The sequence below is a fragment of the Gorilla gorilla genome, chromosome 7 (genome assembly GCF_029281585.2).
Source record: "Gorilla gorilla gorilla isolate KB3781 chromosome 7, NHGRI_mGorGor1-v2.1_pri, whole genome shotgun sequence".
Classification (NCBI taxonomy): domain Eukaryota; kingdom Metazoa; phylum Chordata; class Mammalia; order Primates; family Hominidae; genus Gorilla; species Gorilla gorilla.
The window spans coordinates 34,882,700-34,908,243 of record NC_073231.2 but is presented as its reverse complement, the minus strand read 5'-3'; the positions used below and the strand labels follow the sequence as shown (position 1 = coordinate 34,908,243).

General features: G+C 44.2%; 1 protein-coding gene across 2 annotated transcripts in view; it reads left to right on the top strand.

The window, feature by feature from the left end:
• The first annotated feature begins 4,328 nt into the window (after positions 1-4,328).
• GTF2E2 (general transcription factor IIE subunit 2) overlaps positions 4,329-25,544 on the top strand; it is a 102,213-nt gene continuing 80,997 nt past the window's right edge. For both annotated transcript variants that reach the window (XM_055348345.1, XM_063709184.1), the window contains exons 1-2: positions 4,329-4,385; positions 7,451-7,587. In XM_055348345.1, coding sequence (XP_055204320.1) covers positions 7,532-7,587 — 56 coding nt within the window. In that variant the 5' untranslated portion in view covers positions 4,329-4,385; positions 7,451-7,531. The remainder of the gene's footprint in view (positions 4,386-7,450; positions 7,588-25,544) is intronic.

Below are 25,544 nucleotides of genomic sequence, written 5' to 3'. Positions count from 1 at the left end.
ATTAGCCGGGCATGGTGGTGGGCGCCTGTAGTCCCAGCTACTTGGGGGGCTGAAGCAGGAGAATGGTGTGAACCCGGGAGGCAGAGCTTGCAGTGAGCCAAGATCACGCCACTGCACTCCAGCCTGGGCGACAGAGAGAGACTCCATCTCAAAAAAAAAAAAAAGAAAAAAAAAGATATACAAGGCAGCACGTTGTAAAATATGGGCCACATTGTACTTGCACAGTAGATGTTTATTGAAGGAAAGACATGTTACTTGCTTTCAAGTAATCTTATAATCTAGAATGAGAACATTTCTATACAAATAAAGCAATTAAGCACAGGATGACCATATGATTTATTGACTAAAATGGTACACTTTCAAGATTGAAAGGGGTGTCCTTGACAATGTACACAATTGGTACAGATTAGTACTGTCCTAAACAAATAGGAGATTGCCATCCTCATTACACATTATTAGCTAAAAGGATACAGGTTCAGAGGACCAGAAGTGCACTGTTGCTGGGAAAAGTGAGGAAGGGTTCACAAAGGAGGGTAGGTAGGATTTGAAATGTGGGGGCTGTAGAGGAAAAGGCCAGAGAAGGTAGAAAGTACAGTGAAGGAAGGATTGGATAAATTATTGTATTGCTGGCTGGATGTGGTGGCTCACACCTGTAATCCCAGCACTTTGGGAGGCTGAAGCAGGCAGATCACCTGATGTCAGGAGTTCAAGACCAGCCTGACCAACATGGTGAAATCCCTTCTCTACTAAAAATACAAAAATTAGCCAGGCGTGGTGGTGCATGCCTGTAATCCCAGCTACTCGGGAGGCTGAGGCATGAGAATCACTTGAATCTGGGAGGTGGAGGTTGCAGTGAGCAGAGATGGCCCATTGCACTCCGGCCTGGGCTACAAGAGTGAAACTCTGTCTAAAAAAAAAAAAAAAATTGCTGTATAACAAACTAGCTTAAAATAGAGACTATCTTAAATCTCATGATTTTTGGGTCAGTAACTGGGGTTAGGCTCAGCTGGTTGGTTCTTCTGTTGGTGTTGACAGGGGTCATTTGGTGATATTCAACTGGCAAATGGGCTGGTCTAGAGTCCAAAAGAGAATTATTCATATATCTGACACATAGGCAGAGATGAGGGAAGGCTGTGCCTACGCGTTGCCTCTTCAGCATGGCAGTCTCAGAGCAGTGGACTTAAGTGGAAGCTTTGGGCTGTCAAAGTGTTCTAAGAATCCCGGGCAGATGCTACAAGCCTTATGACCTAACCTTGGAAGTTCTAGAACATCACTTCTGCTACATAATATTGGTCATGCAAGTCACTAAGGCCAGCTCACATTCAGGAGGAAGTGAATTGAACTTCACCTCTAGGTGGGAAGTAATGGTAAAGAATTTGCCACTGTTGGCTGGGTGCAGTGGCTCACACCTGTAATCCCAGCACTTTAGGAGGCTGAGGCGGGCGGATCACCTGAGGTCAGGAGTTTGAGACCAACCTGGCCGACATGGTGAAACCCTGTCTCTACTAAAAATACACAAAATTAGTCAGGTATGGTGGCAGCCGCCTGTATTCCCAGCTACTCAGGAGGCTGAGGCAAGAGAATTGCTTGAAACCAGGAGGTGGAGGTTGCAGGTTGCAGTGAGCCAAGATCGTGCCACTGTACTCCATCCTGGGCAACAGGGTGAAACTCCGTCAAAAAAAAAAAAAAAGGATTGCTTCTGTCTTTAATCTTTAATTGTACCTGGCAATCTCCTACACATTTTGTAAGGCTGGACTAAAACATCACCTTTGTGAAGACTTAAGTAGTTTTGTGTGTTCTATTATGTGTTGCCATAACGTCTTGTCACACTGTAGGTCTGCACTACATATTCACTTTGTGTATGACATTTTTCACTTAGGTTACTCATTTCTATCTTCCTGATGGTGTGTTTCACAGTATCATTCCCGGGATGTCAGGCAGCAACTTTGGATGCAAGACAGCAGAGTGTGTTACTATGATTTTTTGACACTAAGATCAAAAGTATCAGAAAAGCCAACATTTTAATCCTTTACCTTTTTGAAAAATGAGTAAGCAGGCATATTTGGATTCTTCAGAATAATAGGATATGTGGGCATACAGAAAGAGAGTTATTATAAGGAATTCACTCATGCTATTATGGAGTTTGGGAAGTCCAAAATGTGCTGTGGAGGCCGGCAGGCTGGAGACCAGGAGAGACGGTGGTTTGGACACAGTCTGAAGGTTGAGGGAGAGTCCCTCCTTGCTGAGAGAAGTGGTCTTTTTGTTTTGTTCAGGCCTTCAACTTACCGGTTAAGCATCCCACACATACACATACACACACACACACACATATTATGGAGGACAATCTGCTTTACCCAAAGTTCACCAATGTATTGTGAGATTAATATCTCATCCAAAAACACCCACCAAGTTGATACCATTGCAACCAACTGTTCCAAGTTTGCCCCAGTCACCTTGGCACCTATATACATTATATATATATATTTATATATATATTCCTATGCCTTTAATAATGGCATAGGAGTACTAAGAGACATCCGTGTGTGTGTGTGTGTGTGTGTGTGTGTGTGTGTGTGTATATATATATATATAATTTTCTTTTCTTTTTTTTTTTGAGACAGCATCTTGCTCTGTCATCCAGGCTAGAGTGCAGTGGTGGATCACGGCTCATTAAAGCCTTGGCTTCCTGGATTCAAGCGATTCTCCCACCTCAGCCTCCCAAGTAGCTGGGACTACAGGTGTACACCACCAGGCCTGCCTAGCTACATTTTTTTTTAGAGAGATGGGGTCTTGCTATGTTGCCCAGACTGACCTCGACTCCTGGGCTCAAGCAGTCCCTCCCCTCTTGGCCTCCCAAAGTGCTGGGATTATAGGCACAGGTTAGCCACTGAGCATAGCCCCTATACACATTTTAAACCATACTTAATATCTGAGTGAGAAATAACAAGGTCATACTTTCACCTAACAGAATACAACTACCTTGTATACAACCACAACACAAACCCTTTCCCCAGAAGAAGATGCAAAGCCCCTGGTTGATGTTTGCTCTTCTCTTTGATAACCCATAATTCAAATTCTGTGATGTAAAGTTAATAACACTTAAATACTATATAACATAAAATTAATACATCTTATGTCACATAGTAGATGCATAAGGGAAAAAACATCTGATACATATGCGTGTGTGTGTGTGTGTGTGTGTGTGTGTGTGTATGCCTGTGAACAAGCATTCATAATAAAGTAAGGAAATGTAACAGTTATAGTCCTAGTTTCTGTAACTGGACACATGGTCGTGGCTGGTATCCACAACACCTTTCTCCACTACCAATTCCACTTTCCCTTTGCCTTCAGCAAGTGCCTTAGTTGGTTGTGGTTCTTTTTTTTTGAGACGGAGTTTCGCTCTTGTTGCCCAGGCTGGAGTGTAATGGTGCGATCTTGGTTCAGTGCAACCTCCGCCTCCCAGGTTCAAGCGATTCTCCTTCCTCAACCTTCCGAGTAGCTGGGATTATAGGCATGCGCCACCATGCCCGGGTAATTTCGTATTTTTAGTAGAGACGGGGTTTCTCCATGTTGGTCAGGCTAGTCTCGAACTCCCGACCTCAGGTGATCCACCCACCTTGGCCTCCCGAAGTGCTGGGATTACAGGCGTGAGCCACCGCACCCGACCGGTCGTGTTTCTTTACCTGGTGGGGTGACCCAAATCTTTGCTCCCAAAAGAGTCTGTGCATTAGTGGTGCTGCCTGAATTGGGCTGTTGTAGTTTTCTATGGACATTAGTAATGGCATAGGAATGCTAAGCGACAACCTAGTGGATCTCCTACAGGATATCTAGGTTGTCTTCTTTAGCTCCATGGTGGACTAGCAGTCCAATTTCACCTTGGTAGTCATTATCAATTACCCCAGCCAGCCGCATGTGGTGGCGCATGCCTGTAGTCCCAGCTACTCAAGAGGCTGAGGCGGGAGGATCGCTTGAATCCAGGAGTTCCAGGCTGCGGAGAGCCAAGATCATGCCGCTGAACTCCAGCCTTGGCGGCAGAGCAAGACTGTCTTTGGAAAAAAAAAAAAAAAAAAAAATCACCACTGCTGATATGGTTTGGCTCTGTGTTCGCACCCAAATCTCATCTTGAATTGTAATTCCCACGTGTGGAGGAAGAGACCTGTAATCACCTGTGGAGGGAGGGAAGTGATTGGATTCTGGGGGTGGTTCCCCTATGCGGTTCTCGTGATAGTGAGTTCTCACAAGATCTGATGATTTTGTAAATAGTAGTTTTTCCTGCACTCTCACCTCCTCTCTCTCTCTCTCTCCTGCCACCTGGTGATAAAGTGTCCACTTCCCCTTCTGCCATGATTGTAAGTTTCCTGAGGCCTCCCCAGCTACGTGGAACTGTGAGTCAATTAAGCCTCTTTCCTTTTTTTTTTTTTTTGAGATGGAGTTTCACTCTTGTTGCCCAGGCTGGAGTGCAATGGCATGATCTCGGCTCACTGCAACCTCCGTCTCCCGGGTTCGAGCAATTCTCCTGCCTCAGCCTCCTGAGTAGCTGGGATTACAGGCGCTCACCACCATGCACGACTAATTTTTGTATTTTTAGTAGAGACGCAGTTTCACCATGTTGGTCGGGTTGGTCTCCAACTCCTGACTTTGTGATCTGCCTGCCTCGGCCTCCCAAAGTGCTGGGATTACAGGTGTGAGCCACCGCACCCAGCCTACAGCTCTTTTCTTTATAAAAATTACCCAGTCTCAGGTAGTATCTTTATAGCGGCAGATGGCCTGAGGCCAGGAGTTCGAGACCAGCCTGGCCAACATGGTGACACCCCATCTCTACTAAAAATATAAAAATTAGCTGGGTGTGGTGGCATTCACCTGTAATCTCAGCTACTTGGGAGGCTGAGACAGGAGAATCACTTGAACTCAGGAGCAGAGGTTGCAGTGAGCCAAGATTGTGCCACTTCATTCCAGCCTGGACGACAGCAAGACTCTGTCTCCAAAAAATAAATAAATAAAGACCAGGCACGGTGACTCACGCCTGTAATTTCAGTGCTTTGGGAGGCCAAGGAGGGTGGATCACCAGAGGTCAGGAGTTCAAGACCAGCCTGGCCAACATGGCAAAACCCCGTCTCTATTAAAAATACAAAAATTAGCTGGGCATGGTGGCGCATGTCTATAATCCCAGCCACTTGGGGGACCGAGGCAGGAGAATAGCTTGAGCCCGGGAGGCAGAGGTTTCAGTGAGCCGAGATTGCGCCATTGCACTCCAGCCTGGGCGACAGATTAAGACTCCCTCTCAAAAAATAATAACAATAAATTAATAAAATGTATATATATAGTGGAATGGCTAAATCAAGCTCATTAACATAGGCATTATCTCACATAGTTGTCATTCTTTTGTGATGAGAAAATGTCTTTTTTTTCTTTTTTGAGACAGGGTCTCACTTTGTCATCCAGGCTGGTGTGCAGTAGTGCAGTCTTGGTTCACTGCAACCTCTGCTTCTTGTGCTTAAGTGATCCTTCAGCCTCAGCCTTCCCAGTAGCTGGGACCGCAGGCACCTGCCACCATACCTGGCTAATTTTTAATATTTTTTGTAGAGATGGGGTCTCTCTATGTTGCCCAGGCTGGTCTCAAACTCCTGGGCTCAAGGGATCCACCTGCCTCATCCTCCCAAAGTGCTGGAATTACAGGCTTGAGCCACCATGTAGGGCTATTTTAAACAGTGAAATTGGCCAGGCGTGGTGGCTCACACCTGTAATCCCAGCACTTTGAGAGGCTGAGATGGGCAGATCATGAGGTCAGGAGTTAGAGACTAGCCTGACCAATATGGTGAAACCCAGTCTCTACTAAAAATACAAAAATTAGCCGGGCGTGGTGGTGTGCACCTGTAGTCCCAGCTACTTGGGAGGCTGAGGCAGAAGAATTGCTTGAACCTGGGAGTCAGAGGTTGCAGTGAGCCAAGATTGTGCCACTGCACTCTAGCGTGGGCCACAAAGCGAGACTCTGTCTCAAAAGAAAAAAAAAAAAAACCTACAAAAAACAGTGAAATCAACAAAAGGCACAAAAATGGGAAAAATGCAGTGCTAAATAAACTTGGAAAAGGACCTTAGTTTACAGTATGAGACTTAAAATAGAAAGGCCGACAGTTGCCTTGTTCTACGTGCATTTTGGGCAACTCAAATTTTTTCCCACTCTGCACATGTCTGCAAGCGACTATGAAGGTGCTGCAAGTATTGATTTCGGGCTTACAAATAAATTTTAATGGGTAGGCAAATTGGCAAATATGGAATCCACAAATAATGAAGATTAAGTCTATTTAAATATACTGAAACAAAGTTTTTTATTCTGTTTACTTTATGGTGATATGGCCAAAAATGTTATTCTTTTCTTTTGATAATCTTATTTATCTTGTTTTTTTTTTTTTTTTTTTTTTTGAGACAGAGTCTTACTCTGTCACCCAGGCTGGAGTGCAGTGGCGCAATCTTGGCTCACTGCAAGCTCCACCTCCTGGGTTCATGCCATTCTCCTGCCTCAGCCTCCCGAGTAGCTGGGACTACAGGCACCTGCCACCACGCCTGGCTAATTTTTTGTATTTTTAGTAGAGACGGGGTTTCACCGTGTTAGCCAGGATGGTCTTGATCTCCTGACCTCATGATCTGCCCGCCTTGGCCTCCCAAATTGCTGGAATTACAGGTGTGAGCCACCACGCCCGGCCTATTTATCTTGATTAAATAACACTGGTATCTAGCAGTACAATAGGCACTGTGGAGATACAAACAACATGAATCTCCAAAGAGTTTGCCTTTCAATTAATTGCAATATTTTATAGTTGTTAGCTCAGGCTTTACAGACAGGCAGAAGTGGGTTTGGATCTTGACTCCTCCACTTAGAGTTGTATGTCCTTGGAAAAGTTATATAACACTTCTATGCCTCAGCTTCTCCATCTGTAAAGTCAGAACATTTTTACCTACCTCATACCATTTTGGGAGGATTCAATGATAAACCCCTCAAAAAGCTGTTACTGTTAATATTAAATATTAGTGTATTATTATTTTCTTTTAGAGACAGGGCCTCAGTCTGTTTTGCACAGGCTGGAGTGCAGTGGTGTGATCATGGCTCACTGCAGCCTCGACCTCCTGGGCTCAAACAATCCTCCCACTGAAGCCTCCTGAATAACTGGGACTACAGGCATGAACCACCATGCTCGGCTAATTTTTGTATTTTTTTGTAGAGACAGGGTCTCGCTATTTTGCCCGGGTTGGTCTCCAACTCCTGGGCTCAAGAAATCGTCCCACCTCAGCCTTCCAGTGTGCTGAGATTACAGGCATGAACCACTGCACCTGGCCCCAAGCTTCCTTTATCTTTCCACTTCACTATCCTTACAAGGTAGCTTTCATGCTTGAGTTTGTCACTTCATGATTGTAAAATAGCTGCTTTATCTCTAGTCTCATGTCTGTGTTCCAGAAAGGGTGAAAAAGGAGAAAGAAGTGGTATCTGAATCAGGAAACAAAAACTTATCCAAAAATTGCCAGGAGATTTCTGTTTATGTGGAAACCATGTGTCTGTCACGCAGACAACCTAGCTGCAAGGAACCTGGCAAGGTAAGCATTTAAGCTGAATCCACTACTACCCTGAACAAAGCCTTCAGCAAGAAAGTAGGGGAATGGTTGAGAAGGTAACCAGCAATGTCTGACACTTGTTTTAAAAATATAGGTTTTATTATTATTTAGTATGGCAAGGTCATTAGATGAGGAGACAACTGCCATTGAAAATATAGTCATGGCTGGGCACGGGGGCTCACACCTGTAATCTCAGCACTTTGGGAGGCTGAGGTTGGAGGATCACTTGGGTCCAGGAGTTCAAGACCAGCCTGGGCAACATGGTGAGATCGTGTTTCTCCCCCAAAAATACAAAACTTAGCCAGTTGTAGTGGCGAGTACTTGTAGTCCCAGCTACTCCGAAGGCTGAGGTGGGAGGATCCCTTGAGGCCAGGATGTGGAGGCTGCAGTGAGCCAGGATCGTACTACTACATCCTAGCCTAGGTGAAGAGGCAGACCCTATCTCAAAAAAGAAAGGAAAGAAAATATAGTTGTTATGCTCACAGATCCTATAAAGGGGTACATCACCCCAGGGGGGATGGGGAGAGACACCCAGGAAGCACAGGGGTTGGTCAGGAGGCAAAGAGAGTGGAAGGAAAATGTGGGCAAGATAATTTACTATGGTTTCCATAGAAAGAAAGAGGCAAGGCTGGATAAGCAAGTTTAACATTGGTTTATTTGAATAATTTTCTGTGGGCTCTGGGGGATAAGGGCTGGCCCTGGAGTGATTAGGGCAGTCAGATGGATAGAATGGGCCCAATAAAGAAGGTGGTTGAGGTTGTAGGCCCTGGATTGGTTGGCATATAAAGGGCATACTCCCCTAGTTATTTACTGTCTCTAGAAATTTGCTAGCACTGGCACTGGGACAGGCAACCCTCCAAGATTAGCAAGGCTCCCAAATGTCAAAGCATCGGAATACAGAAAACAAAAGGCATAGCTAATACAACATGGTAGGTCTCATTGCCTAGGGCAGGAGCACAAAATCACGACCCTTAATTTAAAGCAGGGATATTTCACATTAAAACAATATTTGGCATTGATTCTGAATTGTCCCTCGATAACAAGATGGGAGACTCTTTGTTTGAGTGCACATTTTGTTCTTTATTTTTTATTTTTATTTTTGAGACAGAGTCTTGCTGTGTCACCCACGCTGGAATGCAATGGTGCGATCTTGGCTGACTGCAACCTCTGCCTCCCAGGTTCAAGCAACTCTCCTGACTCAGCCTCCTGAGTAGCTGGAATTACAGGCATGCACCACTGCACCTGGCTAATTTTTTGTATTTTTAGTAGAGACAGGGTTTCACCATGTTGGCCAGGCTGGTCTCAGACTCCTGACCTCAGGTGATCTGCCCGCCTTGGCCTCCCAAAGTGCTGGGATTACAGACGTGAGCCACTGCGCCCAGCTGAGTGTACATTTTAATCAAGCACTTTGTTTTTTTATGTGCCAAATTTCTTTTAAAAATATATCAGGCTTTAAAATGTATTAATCTTAAGATATTACATTAAAAGGTATTCCTTCTTGTGTATACGGCAATTGCTTAATCTATATGCTTAATTTTCGGCTTTAATGTTTGGTAAGCAGATCATTTTAGTCACCTAGCGCCATCTTGTGGTCATCCATTGGAAATAAAAATGTATCACCATCGTATATGTGTATCCCTCTTCAAGAAAGTCCGCAATATATGGCTAAAATCACACTGGTTGATCAGAATAGAGTCCAGAAATATATAATTGTAATATAGGATATGATTAAGGCAACATTTAAAATCCTTGTAGCTTCAGAGCTGAGATTGCTGAAAAGCACACCCAGAGTCTTATCCAGCAAGTGGCTGAATTACAATGCAAATCAAATTCCCAACCTCTCAGGGCATCTGCTGTCAAAGTGAGGGCATTGATTGGGAAAGAAAAGAATGAGATACTGAAAATTGGAATGGGGATATATGGGAAGATCCTGATGAGGGTGTGGACACTGAACCCATAAATTCTGCTGAGTCTTCTGCCAGTAGAAGCAGCTATTCCATCCCATCTGAAGAGATGAATCCTGCTTTGCCTGAGGATGTTATAATGTCCTCTCCTGAGTTAGTTAACTTGCAAGACTCTGGTGAGTCTATTCAGGACACACCCTCATCACCTCTCTTTGCTTCTAAACCTATGACTAGACTCACCACCACTGGCCACAAAAGGTGAAGTACAAAACATGACCCTTGAAGAGGTAAGTAAGCTGCATTCCAAAAGGAGTACATAGTTTTTCCAATTTACACATGCAGAAATCCAGGACGAAATGTGTGGGAATGGATATTAAGACCATGGGATAATGGTGACAGAAAAATAAAGTTGGATCAAGCCAAATTTACTGACATGGGCCCACTAAACAGAGACTGTCAGTTTAATGGTTTGTTTTTTGTTTGAGATAGAGTCTTGCTCTGTTACCCAGGTTAGAGTGCAGTGGTGCAGTCTTGGCTCACTGCAACCTATAGCTCCAAGGTTCAAGGAATTCTCCTGCCTCAGCCTCCCAAGTAGCTGGGGTTACAGGTGCCTGCCACCATGCCCAACTAATTTTTGTATTTTTAGTAGAGAAGGGGTTTCACTGTGTTGCCCAGTCTGGTCTCGAACTCCTGACCTCAAGTGATCCACCAATTTAATGTTACAGCTTAGGAGGTTAGAAAGGGCTCTAAAAGTTAGTTTGTCTGGCTAAAACATGGAAGAAGGCCAGGTATGGTGGCTCATACCTATAATCCCAGCAGTTTGGGAGGCCGAGGCTGGGGGGATCACCTGAGGTCAGGAGTTCAAGACCAGCCTGGTCAACATGGCAAAACCCTGTCTCTACTAAAAATACAAAAATTAGCTGGGCGTGCTGGCCTGCACCTATAATTCCAGCTACTTGGGAGGCCGATGCGGGTGGATCATGAGGTCAGGAGATCAAGCCCATCCTGGCCAACATGGTGAAACCCTGTCTCTACTAAAATAGAAAAAATTAGCTGGGCTTGGTGGCGTGCATCTGTAGGCCCAGCTACTCAGGAGGCTGAGGCAGGGGAATCGCTTGAACCCAGTGGGCAGAGGTTGCAGTGAGCTGAGATCACACCACTACACTCCAGCCTGGTGACAGAGCAAGACTCTGTCTCGGAAAAAAAAAAAATGCCAGTATTGCCTTGGTATACTCTAGAGAAAAAGATCTAAAGCCTTAAGGAGTATTATTCTCAATAGCAAAAAGATGGACTCTACCTAAGTGTCCTTCAACAGATGAATGGATAAAGAAAATGTGGCATATACATACAATGGAATACTATGCAACCATAAAAAAGAATGAAATTCTGTCATTTGCAACAACATAGATGTAACTGGTGTTCATTATTGTAAGTAAAATAAACCAGGGACAAAAAGACAAGTACCATATGTTCCCACTTATATAAGAGAGCTAAAAAATTTGATCACATGGAGGTAGAGAGTGGACAGAGAAAACAGAGACTGGGAAGGGTGAGGGTGGAGGAGGGGGAAGGATAAAGAGAGATGGGTTAAAGAATACAAACATGCATTTAGATAGAAGGAATAAATTCAATGTTTGACAGCAGAGTAGGGCGACTATAGTATAACAAAAATGTATTGTTCTCAATTGATGGACCCCCTAAATATCCTGAGTGGATCAGTACACATTATATACATTTAACAAAATTTCACATGTATCCCATATATTTGTTCTAACTGAAAGAGTGGATTTGTCACGTAAGATTTGCTCATCCACCCCAGGAGTACCCAGAGAACATACCCTTCACCATGACTGTGAGAAATAAATTTGTGAAGGGAGCCCCAGCATTCCTGAAGTGTTCAGTGTTTGTTGTTCTTAGTAGGTCAGAAATTACAGAGGGAACTGCTATCACTGAATTGGAAAACATAAATGCAGTGGCAGTAGTTGAATCTGAGGGTGGCAGGGACCAAGTGGTGTGTGCCACCACACCCAGCTAATTTTTGTATTTTTAGTGAAGACAGGGTTTCACCATATTGGCCAGGCTGGTCTCAAACTCCCAACCTCAGGTGATCCATCTGCCTCGGCCTCCCAAAGTGCTGGGATTACAGGCGTGAGCCACCGCACCCGGCCAATCCATGCAGTTTTAGCATTGATCCATCTCATAGTGGGCTCAGTGGATCCCTGAACCCATCCTGTGGTTATTTCTGCAGCTCAGGAATGCGTAATCAGAATAGACATGCTCAGCAGCTGGCAGAATCTCCAGTGCTTCCCTGGCCTGTGGAGTGAGGGCTATTATGGTGGCAAAGGCCAAGTGGAAGCCACAAGAACTGCCTCTACCTAGAAAAATAGAAAACGAAAAGCGATACCACATCCCTGGAGGGACTGCAGAGATTAGTGCCACCATCAAGGATGTCATTCCACTAGGTAAAGAGCCATGTGACCAGTTATAGAAATGGACTGTAATTGCCATGATTGTGTGTGTGTGTGTGTGTGTGTGTGTAAATTATCTTTGTTTTCTTCCCTCTCTTTTTCCTGTATCATATAACCTAAGATGTATTGACTTGATATTGTAGTATTTAAGAATTGTTTAAAAAGTTATGAGGTTTCCCAAAAGAAAAAGAAAGCATTACATCGAAAAGATACTTACACTCGTTATGTTTATCACCGCACTATACACAAAAGCAAGGATATGGAATCAACGTAAGTATCCATCAGTGGGTGACTGGATAAAGAAAATGTGGTAGGCTACGCGCAGTGGCTCATGCCTGTAATCCCAACACTTTGGGAGGCCGAGGTGGATGGATCACAAGGTCAGGAGATCGAGGCAATCCTGGCCAACATGGTGAAACCGTGTCTCTACTAAAATACAAAAAATTAGCTGGGCATGGTGGTGCACACTTGTAGTCCTGGCTATTGGGGAGGCTAAGGCAGAGGAACCACTTGAACCTGAGAGGCGGAGATTGCAGCGAGCCGAGATTGCAGCGAGCCGAGATCACACCACTGCACTGCAGCCTGGTGATGGAGCAAGACTCCGTCTCAAAAAAAAAAAAAAAAAAAAAAAGAAGAAAGAAAATGTGTGTGTGTGTGTGTGTGTGTGTGTGTATTAGAATACTATTCAGCCATAAAAAAAATGAAATCATGTCTTTTGCAGTAACATGGATGGAACCGAAGGCTATTATCTTAAGTGAAACAACCCGCAAAGTCAAATGCCATGTGTTCTTATCTATAAATGGGATCTAAATAATGTGTCCACATGGACATGGAGTGTGTAGAGTGTGAAAGAACAGGCATTGAAACTTGAATGGGTGGGAGGGTGGGAGGGCAATGAGGGATGAGAGATTGCCTAATAGGTGCAATGTACACTGTTTGGGTGATGCTTACCCAAAAGCCCAGACTTCCCCGCTATGCAAAATATCCATGTGACAAAACTGTATTTGTACCCCTTACTTTTTTTTTTTGAGACGGAGTCTTGCTCTGTCGCCCAGGATGGAGTGCAGTGGCGCGATCTTGGCTCACTGCAAGCTCCGCCTCCCGGGTTCACGCCATTCTCCTGCCTTAGCCTCCTGAGTAGCTGGGACTACAGGTGCCCACCACCACACCTGGCTAATTTCTTGTATTTTTAGTAGAGACGGGGTTTCACCGTGTTAGCCAGGATGGTCTCGATCTCCTGACCTTGTGATCCGCCCGCCTCAGCCTCCCCAAGGTGCTGGGATTACAGGTGTGAGCCACCGCGCCCAGCCGTACCCCTTAAATTTATACAAGTAAAAAAAAGTTATGGCATATCAAAGAGAAAACATGACCCAAGGACTTTACCTTCTCTTCTGGGAAAGGGGTTAGTGTGCTTTTGTTTGTATGCAGGATAGTGGTATCATGGTAGGTGGAATTATGACCGTGTTATTGTCTTTATTTGGTTATTAAGTATGGTTTAAGGAGATGTGTCTGGGTGCCAAGTTGCCATGGTTAAGTTTACTTGTCAACTTGACTGAGCCACAGGGTTCCCAGACAGTTGGTCAAGCAGTATTCTTGGTGTGTCTGTGGGGGTGTTTCTGGATGAAATGAACATTTATTTATTTAATTTATTTTTTGAGACTCAGTTTCACTCTGTCACCCAGGCTGGAGTGCAGTGGTGCAATCTCGGCTCACTGCAACCTCTGCCCCTGGGTTCAAGTGATTCTCCTGCCTCAGCCACCCGAGCAGCTGGGAGTATAGGTACCCGCCACCACAGCCAGCTAATTTTTGCATTATTAGTAGAGATGGGGTTTCACCATGTTGACCAGGCTGATCTCGAACTCCTGACCTCAGGTGATCCACCCGCCTCAGCCTCCCAAAGTGCTGAGATTACAGGTGTGAGCTACTGCAACTGGCCAAAATGTACATTTAAACTGGCAGATGTATCAAGCAGATTCCCCTCCCTAATGTGGCAAGGCCCCATCCAATCAGTTGAATGCCTGAATGGGACAGAAAAGCTGACCCTCCCGTGAATAAGAGGAATGCTCCTCCTGCATGACTGTCTAGAGCTAGGATAGCAGTTTATTTTCTGCCTTTGAACTAGAACTGAAACAGTGGCTCTTCCTGTTTTGAGCCTGCATGGCTTTGAACTGGAAGGACATCTTCAGTCATCTGTGCCTCCAGGTTGGCTGCACATCTTGGGACTTGTCAGCCTCCATAATGACATGAGAAATCCCTCTCTGGCTGGGTGCAGTGGCTCACGCCTGTAATTGCAGCACTTTGGGAAGCCAAGGCAGGCAGATCACTTGAGGTCAGGAGTTCAAGACCAGCCTGGCCAACATGGTGAAACCCCGTCTCTACTAAAAATACAAAAATTAGCCAGGTGTGGTAGTGCACACCTGTAATTCCAGCTACTCAGGAGGCTGAGACAGGAGAATTGCTTGAACCTGTGAGGTGGAGGTTGCAGAGAGCTGAGAACATGCTATTGCACTCCAGTCTGGGTGACAGAGTGAGACTGTGTCTTAAATGATAAATAAATACATCCCTCTCTAACTCTGTCTCTATTTCTTTTTTTTCCTCTCTCGGTCTCTCTCTCCTCCTGTCTACACACATGCACACACACATATCCTATTTGCTATTTCTCTGGAAAACTCTAATACACTGATGTAGCAAAAATCATGAATTACGTAAATGTTATGAGAAATTATTTTCTTTATTATGATAATTATTATGGAAGTTGATCATAAACACCTAGTATTGCATGTTAAGATATGACAGTTATCAAAGAGAAAACTTGAAAGAAAGTTTGAATTATGGAACGACTTCTTATTTGTTTCCGCAAGGTAAGAAGCTAGTTTGGTCCCAACTTTTTAAAGATGTGAGTTCACTCTTTGCTCACTCATGTGTTCGAGGTAGGCTACTCCCTCCCCATCTCCAGAAAGGTGAATCAAAATTTGTTTCAGGTTGTCACGGTAGTTTCTTTCCCTTTCATGGGGATTGATTGGTTTAGACGAGGTATGTGACTCCATCCTGGCCAATAACTACCTGGGGAAAGTCTACATATGTGTGTGTGTGTGAGAGAGAGAGAGAGAGAGTGTGTGTGTGTGTGCGCGGTGATAGGGTTTGGCTCTCTGTTAGAGGTTTTTTGCTTTCTTTTTTGAGATGGAGTCTTGCTCTGTCGCCCAGGCTGGAGTGTAGGAGCACGATCTCGGCTCACTGCAACCTCTGCCTCCCGAATTGAAGCAATTCTCCTGCCTCAGCCTCCCAAGTAGCTGGGATTACAAGTGCCCGCCACCTTGTCTGGCTAATTTTTTTGTATTTTTAGTAGAGACGGGGTTTCACCGTCTTGGCCAGGCTGGTCTTGAACTCTGGACCCCATGATCCACCCGCCTCGGCCTCCCAAAGTGCTGGGATTATAGGCGTGAGCCACCCCACCCAGCCTAGCCACAAAGCTTCTATCTCATGCATACTATGTGTCTGTTGTAGATGGGCCACAGCGTTATTCCAGGTTATCCTTGCTCCAGGATCAAGTGCCCCAGTCTGGAATACTGCATAGCGTTATGGGTGAGGGACAAGCAAGACAGTGAATCTCAAGCGAGTTCTTTATTTATTTTATTTCATTTTATTTTTGACATAGAGTCTCACTCTGTTGCCCAGGCTGGAGTGCAGTGGTGCGATCTCAGCTCACTGCAACCTCCTCTTCCCGGGTTCAAGTGATTCTCCTGCCTCAGCCTCTGAGTAGCTGGGAGTACAGGCACATGCCACCATGCCTAGCTAATTTTTATATTTTTAGTAGAAACAGTGTTTCATCATGTTGGCTAGGCTGGTCTTGAACTCCTTACCTCAGGTGATCCGCCTGCTTCAGCCTCCCGAAGTACTGTGATTACAGGCGTGAGCCACTGCGCCTGGCCTGAATAGTTCTTACATCAAAGCTTCTCCTTGGATGCCAGATGTGTCCTGTTCATATTTTATTAGCCAAAGCAAGTCACATTCCACTCCTGTGTTCCACAGGGTGGGAGGTATAATCCTGCTTCAGGAAGAGGAAATGAATAATTAAGAGCAATTATACAACCTGCCACAGAGGCCACTGGATTTGGCAATTGGGAAATCACTGGTGACCTTTGAAAAAGAGTTTAACCTGGGCTGGGTGAGGTGGCTTACGCCTGTAATCCCAGCACTTTGGGAGGCCAAGGTGAGAGGAACACTTGAGGCTAGGAGTTTGAGACCAGCCTGGGTAACATAGTGAGAACCCCCGTCTCTAAAGAAAATTGAAAAAAATTAGCCAGGTGTGGTGGCAGTTGCCTATAGTCCCAGCTACTTGGGAGGCTGAGGTGGGAGGATCGCTTGAGCCCAGGAGTTTGGGGTTATAATGAGCTATGAGTGCAACCCGTCTCTAAAAAAGAAAAGCAAAAGTTTAACTGGAGAATTGGGTTCTAATAATAATAACACAGGTTCAGCATCCCTAATCTGAGAATTCAAAATTTGAAATTCTCCAAAATCTGAAACTTTTTGAGCACCAACATGATAACAAGTAAAAAATTCCACACATAGGCCGGGTGCAATGGCTTACCCCTGTAATTCCAGCACTTTGGGAGGCCGAGGTGGGCGGATCACCTGAGGTTAGGAGTTCTAGACTAGCCTGGCCAACATGGCAAAACCCCGTCTCTACCAAAAAAATATAAAATTAGCCGGGCGTAGTAGCGCGTGTCTATAATCCCAGTTACTCGGGAGGCTAAGGCAGGAGAATCGCTTGAACCCTGGAGGTGAATGTTGCAGTGAGCCGAGATTGCAACCTTGCACTCCAGCCTGGGCAATAAGAACGAAACTCCATCTCTAAGAAGAATTAACAAAAATAAAAATAAAAATAAATTGACCGGGAGCGGTGACTCACACCTGTAATCCCAGCACTTTGGGAGGCAGAGGCGGGTGGATCATGAGGTCAGGAGATCAAGACCATCCTGGCTAACACAGTGAAACCCCGTCTCTACTAAAAATACAAAAAATTAGGCAGGGTGTTGGTGGGTGCCTGTAGTCCCAGCTACTCCGGAGGCTGAGGCAGGAGAATGGCGTGAACCCGGGAGGCGGAGCTTGCAGTGAGCTGAGATCGCGCCACTGCACTCCAGCCTGGGCGACAGAGCAAGACTCCGTCTCAAATAAACAAATAAATAAATAAAAATTCCACACATGACCTCAAGTGACAGGTTGCAGTCAGTTATCCTAGTTTTTTTTTTTCACTGTATTAATGCTATATCCTATTTTTGTTTTTTAACTGTTAAGTACTATGTGTGAATAAATATCAGAAAATGGCTGGGCATGGTGGCTCACGCCTATAATCCCAACACTTTGGGAGGCTGAGGCAGGTGGATTACGACCAGCCTGGCCAACATGGTGAAACCCCCTCTCTACCAAAAAATACAAAAATTAGTTGGGTGTGGTGGTGTGCACCTGTAATCTCAGCTACTCAGGAGGCTGAGGCTCAAGAATCACCTGAACCTGGGAGGTGGAGTTTGCAGTGAGCTGAGATTGTGCCACTGCACTACAGCCTGGGTGACCGAGTGAGACCCTGTCTCCAAAAAAGAAAAGAAAAAAAGGAAAAAGGAAATGATTTCTTATCAGAAGCATATAAATTCAGAGTCAGGAATGATGATGACGCCAACCAACCAACCAAAGATTGTCCACATGGGTAGCTGAGTGACACCTTTGCTTTCTGATGGTTCAATGTACATGAGCTTTGTTCCATGCACAGAATTATGAAAAATACTGTATAGGTCTGGCACAGTGGCTCGTGCCTGTAATCTCAGCACTCTGGGAGGCCGAGGCGGGTAGATCACTTGAACTCAGGAGTTCAAGACCAGCCTGGCCAACATGGTTAAACCTCGACTCCACTAAAAACACAAAAATTAGCTGGGTGTGGTGGCGCGCATCTGTAATCTCAGCTACTTAGGATGCTGAGGCAGAAGAATTGCTTGAACCAGGTAGGTGGAGGTTGCAGTGAGCTGAGATTGTGCCACCGCATTCCAGCCTGGGAGACAGAGTGAGACTCTGTCTCAAAAACTAAAAAAAAAAAAGAAAATTGTATAAAGTTACCTTTAGGCTATGTATATGTAGGGCATATGAAACAACCTTCTGGCTGTGTGTATAAGGTGTATATGAAACATAAATGAACTCATGTTTAGACCTGGGTCCTATCCCCAAGGCATCTTATTATGTAAAATATTCCTAAATCCAAAAATTTCTGAAATCTGAAACACTTCTGGTCCCAGACACTCAGGTTAAGGGATATTCAACCTGTAACTATAATTTACTGACTACTTTAGTCCACACTGTTTTCAGTACTTTCCATTTTTTATCTCATTTCTAAGCCTTAGGCTTAGAAAGGGTGAATATTGGCTCCAGGTCATAAGACCAGTAGAGGTGAAGTAGAAATTCAAGTTAGTTCTGTTTGGCTCCAAGACCAGTATTTTAACCCCTGAAGACTGACAGTTACTAAGTGGAGGCAAGAGCAAATGTTGGAGGCTGGGCGCGGTGGCTCATGCCTGTAATCCCAGCACATTGGGAGGCCGAGGTGGGCGGATCACCTGAGATCAGGAGTTCGAGATCAGCCGGACCAACATGGAGAACCCCTGTCTTTACTAAAAATATAAAATTAGCCGGGAGTGGTGGCGCATGCCTGTAATCCCAGCTACTCAGGAGACTGAGGCAGGAGAATCGCTTGAACCCGGGAGGCAGAGGTTGTGGTGAGCCAAGATAGTGCCATTGCACTCCAGCCTGGGCAACAAGAGTGAAACTCCGTCTAAAAAAAAAAAATAGAATGTTGAATCTTTGGAGAAAGTTTGATAGAGGATGAATGCTTGAGAAGGAATCAGGGTCTCGGAAAGGTATTTTCAGGATTGGGCAAGTTTAATTAGAAGGTGGGGAAAAGATTCTGAGGGGACAAAGACTGTTTTTTTGTTTTTTTGTTTTTTTTTCTGAGATGAGGTCTTGCTATGTTGCCCAGGCTGGCTCGAACTCCTGGGCTCAAGCAATCTGCCTGCCTCAGCCTGTAGGGGGTGCATGGCAACATATTCAAGCTTACGTACATGGCATTTGAGGTCGGGGCATGGAAAAATACTGAGGCACTGTGTGTATGCTATTTGTGCATAAGAATGTAACTTCTTGACCCTGAAAACAGGACAAGGAGTGGAGTGTGTGATAAGGAACGCTGAAAACAGCCTCCTGAAAATGCGGTTTGAGTGCTTTTACGAGGTCATATGTGCCTAAAGTATCCAACCTCAAATGGCCATCTGGTGGATGTTTGTAGTTTAACAAGCCCTTTCAATAAATACTTGGTGGATGGATTCTGGGGTGGCACTCTTTCAGAAGAGTTGCTTTCCCACCCTGCTCAGCTGGAATTGTCTGAGAACTCATTCTTGGCGTTCACTGCAAGCTATAAGCTTTGCACAGCCTTCCAAGGTGCTAGGATTATAGGCATGAGCCACTGGGCCTGGCAGAGAGACTGTTAATGCTAGAGAAACCCAGACAGGTGAAGGGTAATATATGAACTTACTTTAATTCTTGGTTTGTGTGGATGTGGACTAATTTTCTTTGTTGGGTATTTTGAGAATTTAGGTATCTATTTAGTTGGTTGAGATGATTAACAGGTGAGGGGAATCAAGGGCAGTTATCACTGGATGGCAGAATGAAGTAAATTTGTTACTGGTGGTGAAGCCTTACAGGTCTGCAGCAACCTCAATTCTTGCCTCCTCAGAAGAAAGAATTCGACCGAGGGGCATAAGGCAGAAAGAGACTTAAGCAATTTTTAGAGCAGCAGTGAAAGTTTATTTAAATGCTTAGATCAGGAATGAAAGGAAGGAAAGTACACTTGCAAGAAGGCCAAACAGGTGACTTGAGATATCAAGTGTGCCATTTGACCTTTGACTTAGGGTGTAATACGTTGGCATACTTCCAGGGTCTTGTGTCCCTTCTCCCCTGATTCTTCCCTTGGGGTGATCCGTCCACATGCACAGTGGCCTACCAGTGCTTGGAAGGTGAGCATGTGCAGTGTGTTTACTGGAATTGTACCCATGCTCCCTTGAGGCATTCTTCCCTTACCAGTTGGATGTCCCTGGAAGGTCACATACCAGTTAAACTCTGCCAGTGTGCCTCTTAATGCGCATGCTTGAGCCCTCTTGCCCAACTCCTGAGATCTTTTGGGGAAGCTGCTGATCACCAGTTTCAGGTGTTTCTATTGGGAGACTGCCTTTCCCTGGCACCGGCTGTGACCAGTTATTATTTTAGAGATAGTCTGGCAACTGACGGTCACCTGACATTCCTGGTGGGGTGGGAGGAGCCCTCTCCTGCTCTGCTCATGCCTGATTAGCTACCTGCTGTAACAAGTTTATCTGCTTTTCCTAAGTTTTCTTCTTCCAAACAATGAATATAATGTAAAAAATTAAAATAGGCCATGCACAGTGGCTTATGCCTATAATCCCAGCACTTTGGGAAGCCAAGGTGGGAGGATGGCTTGGGGTCAAGAGTTTGAGACCAGCCTGGGCAACACAGCAAGATCCCATCTATATTAGTCTATTCTCATACTGTTATAAAGAGCTACCTGAGACTGGGTAATTTATAAAGAAAAGAGGTTTAAATGGCTCATGGTTCCACAGGCTGTACAGGAAGCATGAGTGGGGAGGCCTCAGGAAACTTACAAACATGGCGGAAGGCAAAGGGAAAGCAGGCATATCTTACGTGGCCAGAGCAGGAGGAAGAGAGAAGGTGGAGGTGCTACACACTTTTATTTTATTTTTATTTTTTGAAACAGTCTTGCTGTGTCACCCAGGCTGGAGTGCAGTGGCACGATTTCAGCTCATTGCAACCTTTGCCTCCCAGGCTCAAGCGATTCTTACGCCTCAGCCACCCAAGTAGCTGGGATTATATAGGTGCTATGCACTTTTAAACCACGAATGAGAACTGACTATCATGAGAACAGCAAGGGAGAAATATGCCCCATGATCTAATCACCTCCCACCAGGCCCTTCCTCTAACACTGGAGATTACAATTCCACATGAGGTTTGGGTGGGGACACAAATCCAAACCATATCACCATCTCTTCTAAAATTAAAAATAAAAAAACGAGTGAGGCATGGTGATGTACACTTGTAGTCCTGGCTACTCAGGAGGCTAAGGTAGAAGGATTGCTTGAGCCTAGGAGTTTTAGGCTGCAGTGAGCTATGATCACACCACTGCATTCCAGCCTGGACAACACCGCAAGGCCCTGTCTCTAAAAAAATAAAAAAACATTAAAATGTAAAATTAAGCCACTACATAAAAAGGAATGAAGTTCTGATGCATGCTGCAACACAGATGAACCTTGAAAACATTGTGCCAAGTGAAACAAGCCAGACACCAAAGGTCAAATATTGTCTTATTCCACTTATATACGATATCTAGCAAATTTGTCTAGACAGAAAGTAGATTAGAGGTTACCAGTGTTTGGGAGGAGGAGAGAATAGGGTGTTATTGTTCAATGGGTACAGCGTTTCTGATCGGGGTGATGAAAAGTTTTGGAAATAGTGGTGGTGATTGTGCAATATTGTGAACGTATTAATGCCCTCAAATTGTACACTTTAAAATGGTAAATCATTTTATGATGGCAAATTTTATGGTTTATATATGTATTTTTTTACCACAAGCAAATACAACAGTAAATTAATCTACCAAATTGGAATTCAACCTATGGTTATATTGAGTTACTTTTTGGAGGTAGGGGTGAGAAGGGTTAGATAGGTCTGAACAGAATAATGTTTTGTAAGATATATAAATTATATTGCCCTAAAGGTATTGGGGGAAATTCAGCCAGATATTAGGAAAAATTCACCCCTGATATTTCACGTAGGTCCTTTTCTATTTTCCCTAAGTGTCGGCCGGTTTGAGAAATAAAGGGACAGAATACAAAAGAGAGAAATTTTAAAGCTGGGCGTTGGGGGGAGACATTACATGTCAGTAGGTTCCGTGATGCCCCAAAAGCCGTGAAACCAGCAAGTTTTTATTAGTGATTTTCAAAAGGGGAGGGAGTGTACAAATAGGGTGTGGGTCACAGAGATCATGTGCTTCACAAGGTAATAGAGTATCACAAGGCAAATGGTGGCAGGGCGAGATCACAGGACCACAGGACCAGGGTGAAATTAAAATTGCTAATGAAGTTTCGGGCACCATTGTCATTGATAACATCTTATCAGGAGACAGGGTTTGAGGGCAACCGGTCTGACCAAAATTTATCAGGCGGGAATTTCCTCATCCTAATAAGCCTGGGAGCGCTATGGGAGACTGGGGCTTATTTCATCCCTACAGCTCGACCGTAGAAGATGGCCACAGCCAGGGGGGCCATTTTAGAGGCCCACTCTCAGGGGCGCATTCTCTTTCTCAGGGATATTCCTTGCTGAGAAAAAGAATTCAGCGATATTTCTCCCATTTGCTTTCGAAAGAAGAGAAATATGGCTCACCGGCAGTCAGAGTTTAAGGATATCTCTCTTATTCCCTGAACATTGCTGTTACCCTGTTCTTTTTTCAAGGTGCCCAGATTTCATATTGTTCAAACACACATGCTCTACAATTTGTGCAGTTAATGCAATTATCACAGGGTCCTGAGGCGACATACATCCTCCTCAGCTGACAGGATTAAGAGATTAAAGTAAAGACAGGCATAGGAAATCACAAGGGTATTGATTGGGGAAACGATAAGTGTCCATGAAATCTTCACAATTTATGTTTAGAGATTGCAGTAAAGACAGGCATAAGAAATTATAAAAGTATTAAATTGGGGAACTAATAAATGTCCATGAAATCTTCACAATCCACGTTCTTCTGCCATGGCTTCAGCCAGTCCCTCCGTTTGAGGTCCCTGACTTCCCACAACATAAAGGAGCCACCACACTTTCTACCAAAGAGTATGCAGGATATTACAAGCAATCATGAGGTAAGAAATAAATTGCTATTGCATTAGTTACTTAGTTCTTCATGTAATTTGACATTAGCCACACCATTCTGGCCTGTAAATACTTAGACTGCCAACATGTAGGTGGTTTTAATTATGATGGAGGTTTATTTAAACATCAGTGGTGGAGACTGTGTGTATTATAGAACATATAAACAGCTGTATTTCTCACCTCAGAGTGGGATAGTTTCCTCTCCTTAAGCCTTGGCTAGAGGGTGCCTCGGAAGGAACCCAGGTGATGTCTAGGTTATATAAGAAGAAAAAGAAGGCAGGATGAACACTTTATGTTTAACTCCTAATACTGAACTCTCTGAAATCAAGCCAATTTGGGGTGATGTTTGGACAGTATTAAGTTGGTCATTGTAGTCTACACTACCAGCAGACAAAAGGAATTATGTTTTAGTTCATTTGTAGTGTAGTGTCCATGTGCAAGTACCCCTGACATAATTACAAGCCATACAGTGATCCCATTTTTGTCTTCACTTAAGGAGTACCTTCAGGGTACAGGATATTACCCCAAAGTGTTTAGAATTGTTACTGATGGAGGGTCCAGGTTCTTGGCATCTTGAACAAAGAATTGGACAAAATGCACAAATTAAACAAGGAAAGAATGAAGCAACGAGAGGAGAGATTTATTGAAAATGAAAGTACACTACACACGGTGGGAGCGGGCCAACCATAGGGGCTCAAGATCCCAGTTACAGAATTTTCTGGGGTTTAAATACCCTCTAGAGGTTTCCCATTGGTTACTTGGTGTACACTTTATGTAAACAAAGCAGTGGCCTATTATCAGTCTTATTGGTTGCAGGAGGGGATGAATCAGAGGCTGAAGTGAAGTTACAAAGTTACACCCTATGCAAATATCTGATTGGATGCAGAAAGTGACCAATCAGAGGCTAAAGTGAAGTTACAAAACTATACTCCTGTGCAAATGAAGACTTGGTCTGCAACCAACCTGACTGGTTGCGAGAGGGGACCAATCAGAGATACCTTATTTTTTATTTTAATTTTTTGAGATGGAATTTCACTCTGTCACCCAGGCTGGAGTGCGGCGGCATGTCTTGGTTCATTGCAACCTCTGACTCCCCGGTTCAAGTGATTCTCCTGCCTCACCCTCCTGAGTAGCTGGGATTACAGGTGCCCACCACCACACACTAATTTTTGTATTTTTTAGTAGAGACGGAGTTTCACCATGTTGGCCAGCCTGGTCTTGAACTCCTGACCTCAAGTGATCTGCCTGCCTCGGCCTCCCAAAGTGCTGGGATTACAGGCATGAGCCACCACGGCCGGCCAGAGGTACTTTCAATTTTTCATCTGCCAGGCAGAAAAATGGGGATGAGGGGTTGCAAAGGGAGCAGCCTCTGGTCCTTTTGTTACTTGGGTGTGGAAAATTAGGGTTTTCCTTTTGATTTAGTTCTTTCTAGGGAGTCAGCGTGAATTGGCCTTAGGTTCTCTGCCTCCAGACCCTATTCTCCTGCCTCAGAATGAATGAAGCCATTGCTTTCAGTGTTAAGACCTAGACACATGCAACAGGCAGTATAAGCAGGAGTTTGTAATGTAATAAGGTTTCCAGGGATTTGTATGAGAGGGTTTCAATGATATTAATAACAAGAGCTAACTTCTGGGTAAAGGGGACGCAATTGAGATTTGAGAGTCTGGATTATAGATAGTACATTCTGATATTATCAGTAGCTTAGCTGTTTCAACTGGCTGAAATGAGTCAAGATATTGACATGAAATTACTCACTGTAAGCGTTTATTGAGCACCTTCTTTGTGAAAGATTTAATTCTGTAAAGATTCTCTAATTGTTAGATTTCTAAGTCTCAAGGGAAGAGATAGTGAATATGTGTCAAAGTTTTATTTAACGCAAGAAATGTAGACCTGCCAAGTGAGAACAGAGACTATTCAGAGCTTGCTATAGCAATGGGGGCAGCGACCACACTTGAGTTTGGCAGAGACTCAAAAGCAATCGGGATGAGGGGAGGCTTTATAGTGGAGGAAAAAAGGGATGCTTCTGATGTGTTCTGATTTAGGGTTGTTGGCAGGGGAAGCTGGAAGTGGTCTAACTTGAAGCAGGAAACTTAACAGGATTGGTTTGGGAAGAATATTTGGCTTTCTCTGGCTGATACTGGTGTCTGAGGACAGAGAGGTTAAAATAGAAAAGTTGGCAGCCTTCTTGAGAAAATTCTGACCATTTTGAGCTGATTGCTGTAGAGGTTGTGGTTTGGCTTATGTGAGTTAGAGTGTTATTATCATATGCGGTTTAGCCATTGTCCATATGTATAAGTCTCTCACTCATTAATAAGGGAGCCAGCAGAATCATAAAATGGATTTCTACCAGTTCTGAAAAATGAAATTTATATAATCGTTGGGGAAAGGAATGCTGAAATAAAACTGCTCAGTTGATACAAAACCGGTTAATTTTTCTCAGAAAAATGCAACTTTAACCTTTGGAATTTTATCTATCTATCTATCTATCTATCTATCTATCTATCTATCTATCTATCTAATCTGTCTATCTATATACACACTGAATTTCCTGCCCCTTTTTCCCCTAACACCTCATCAGTTTCCT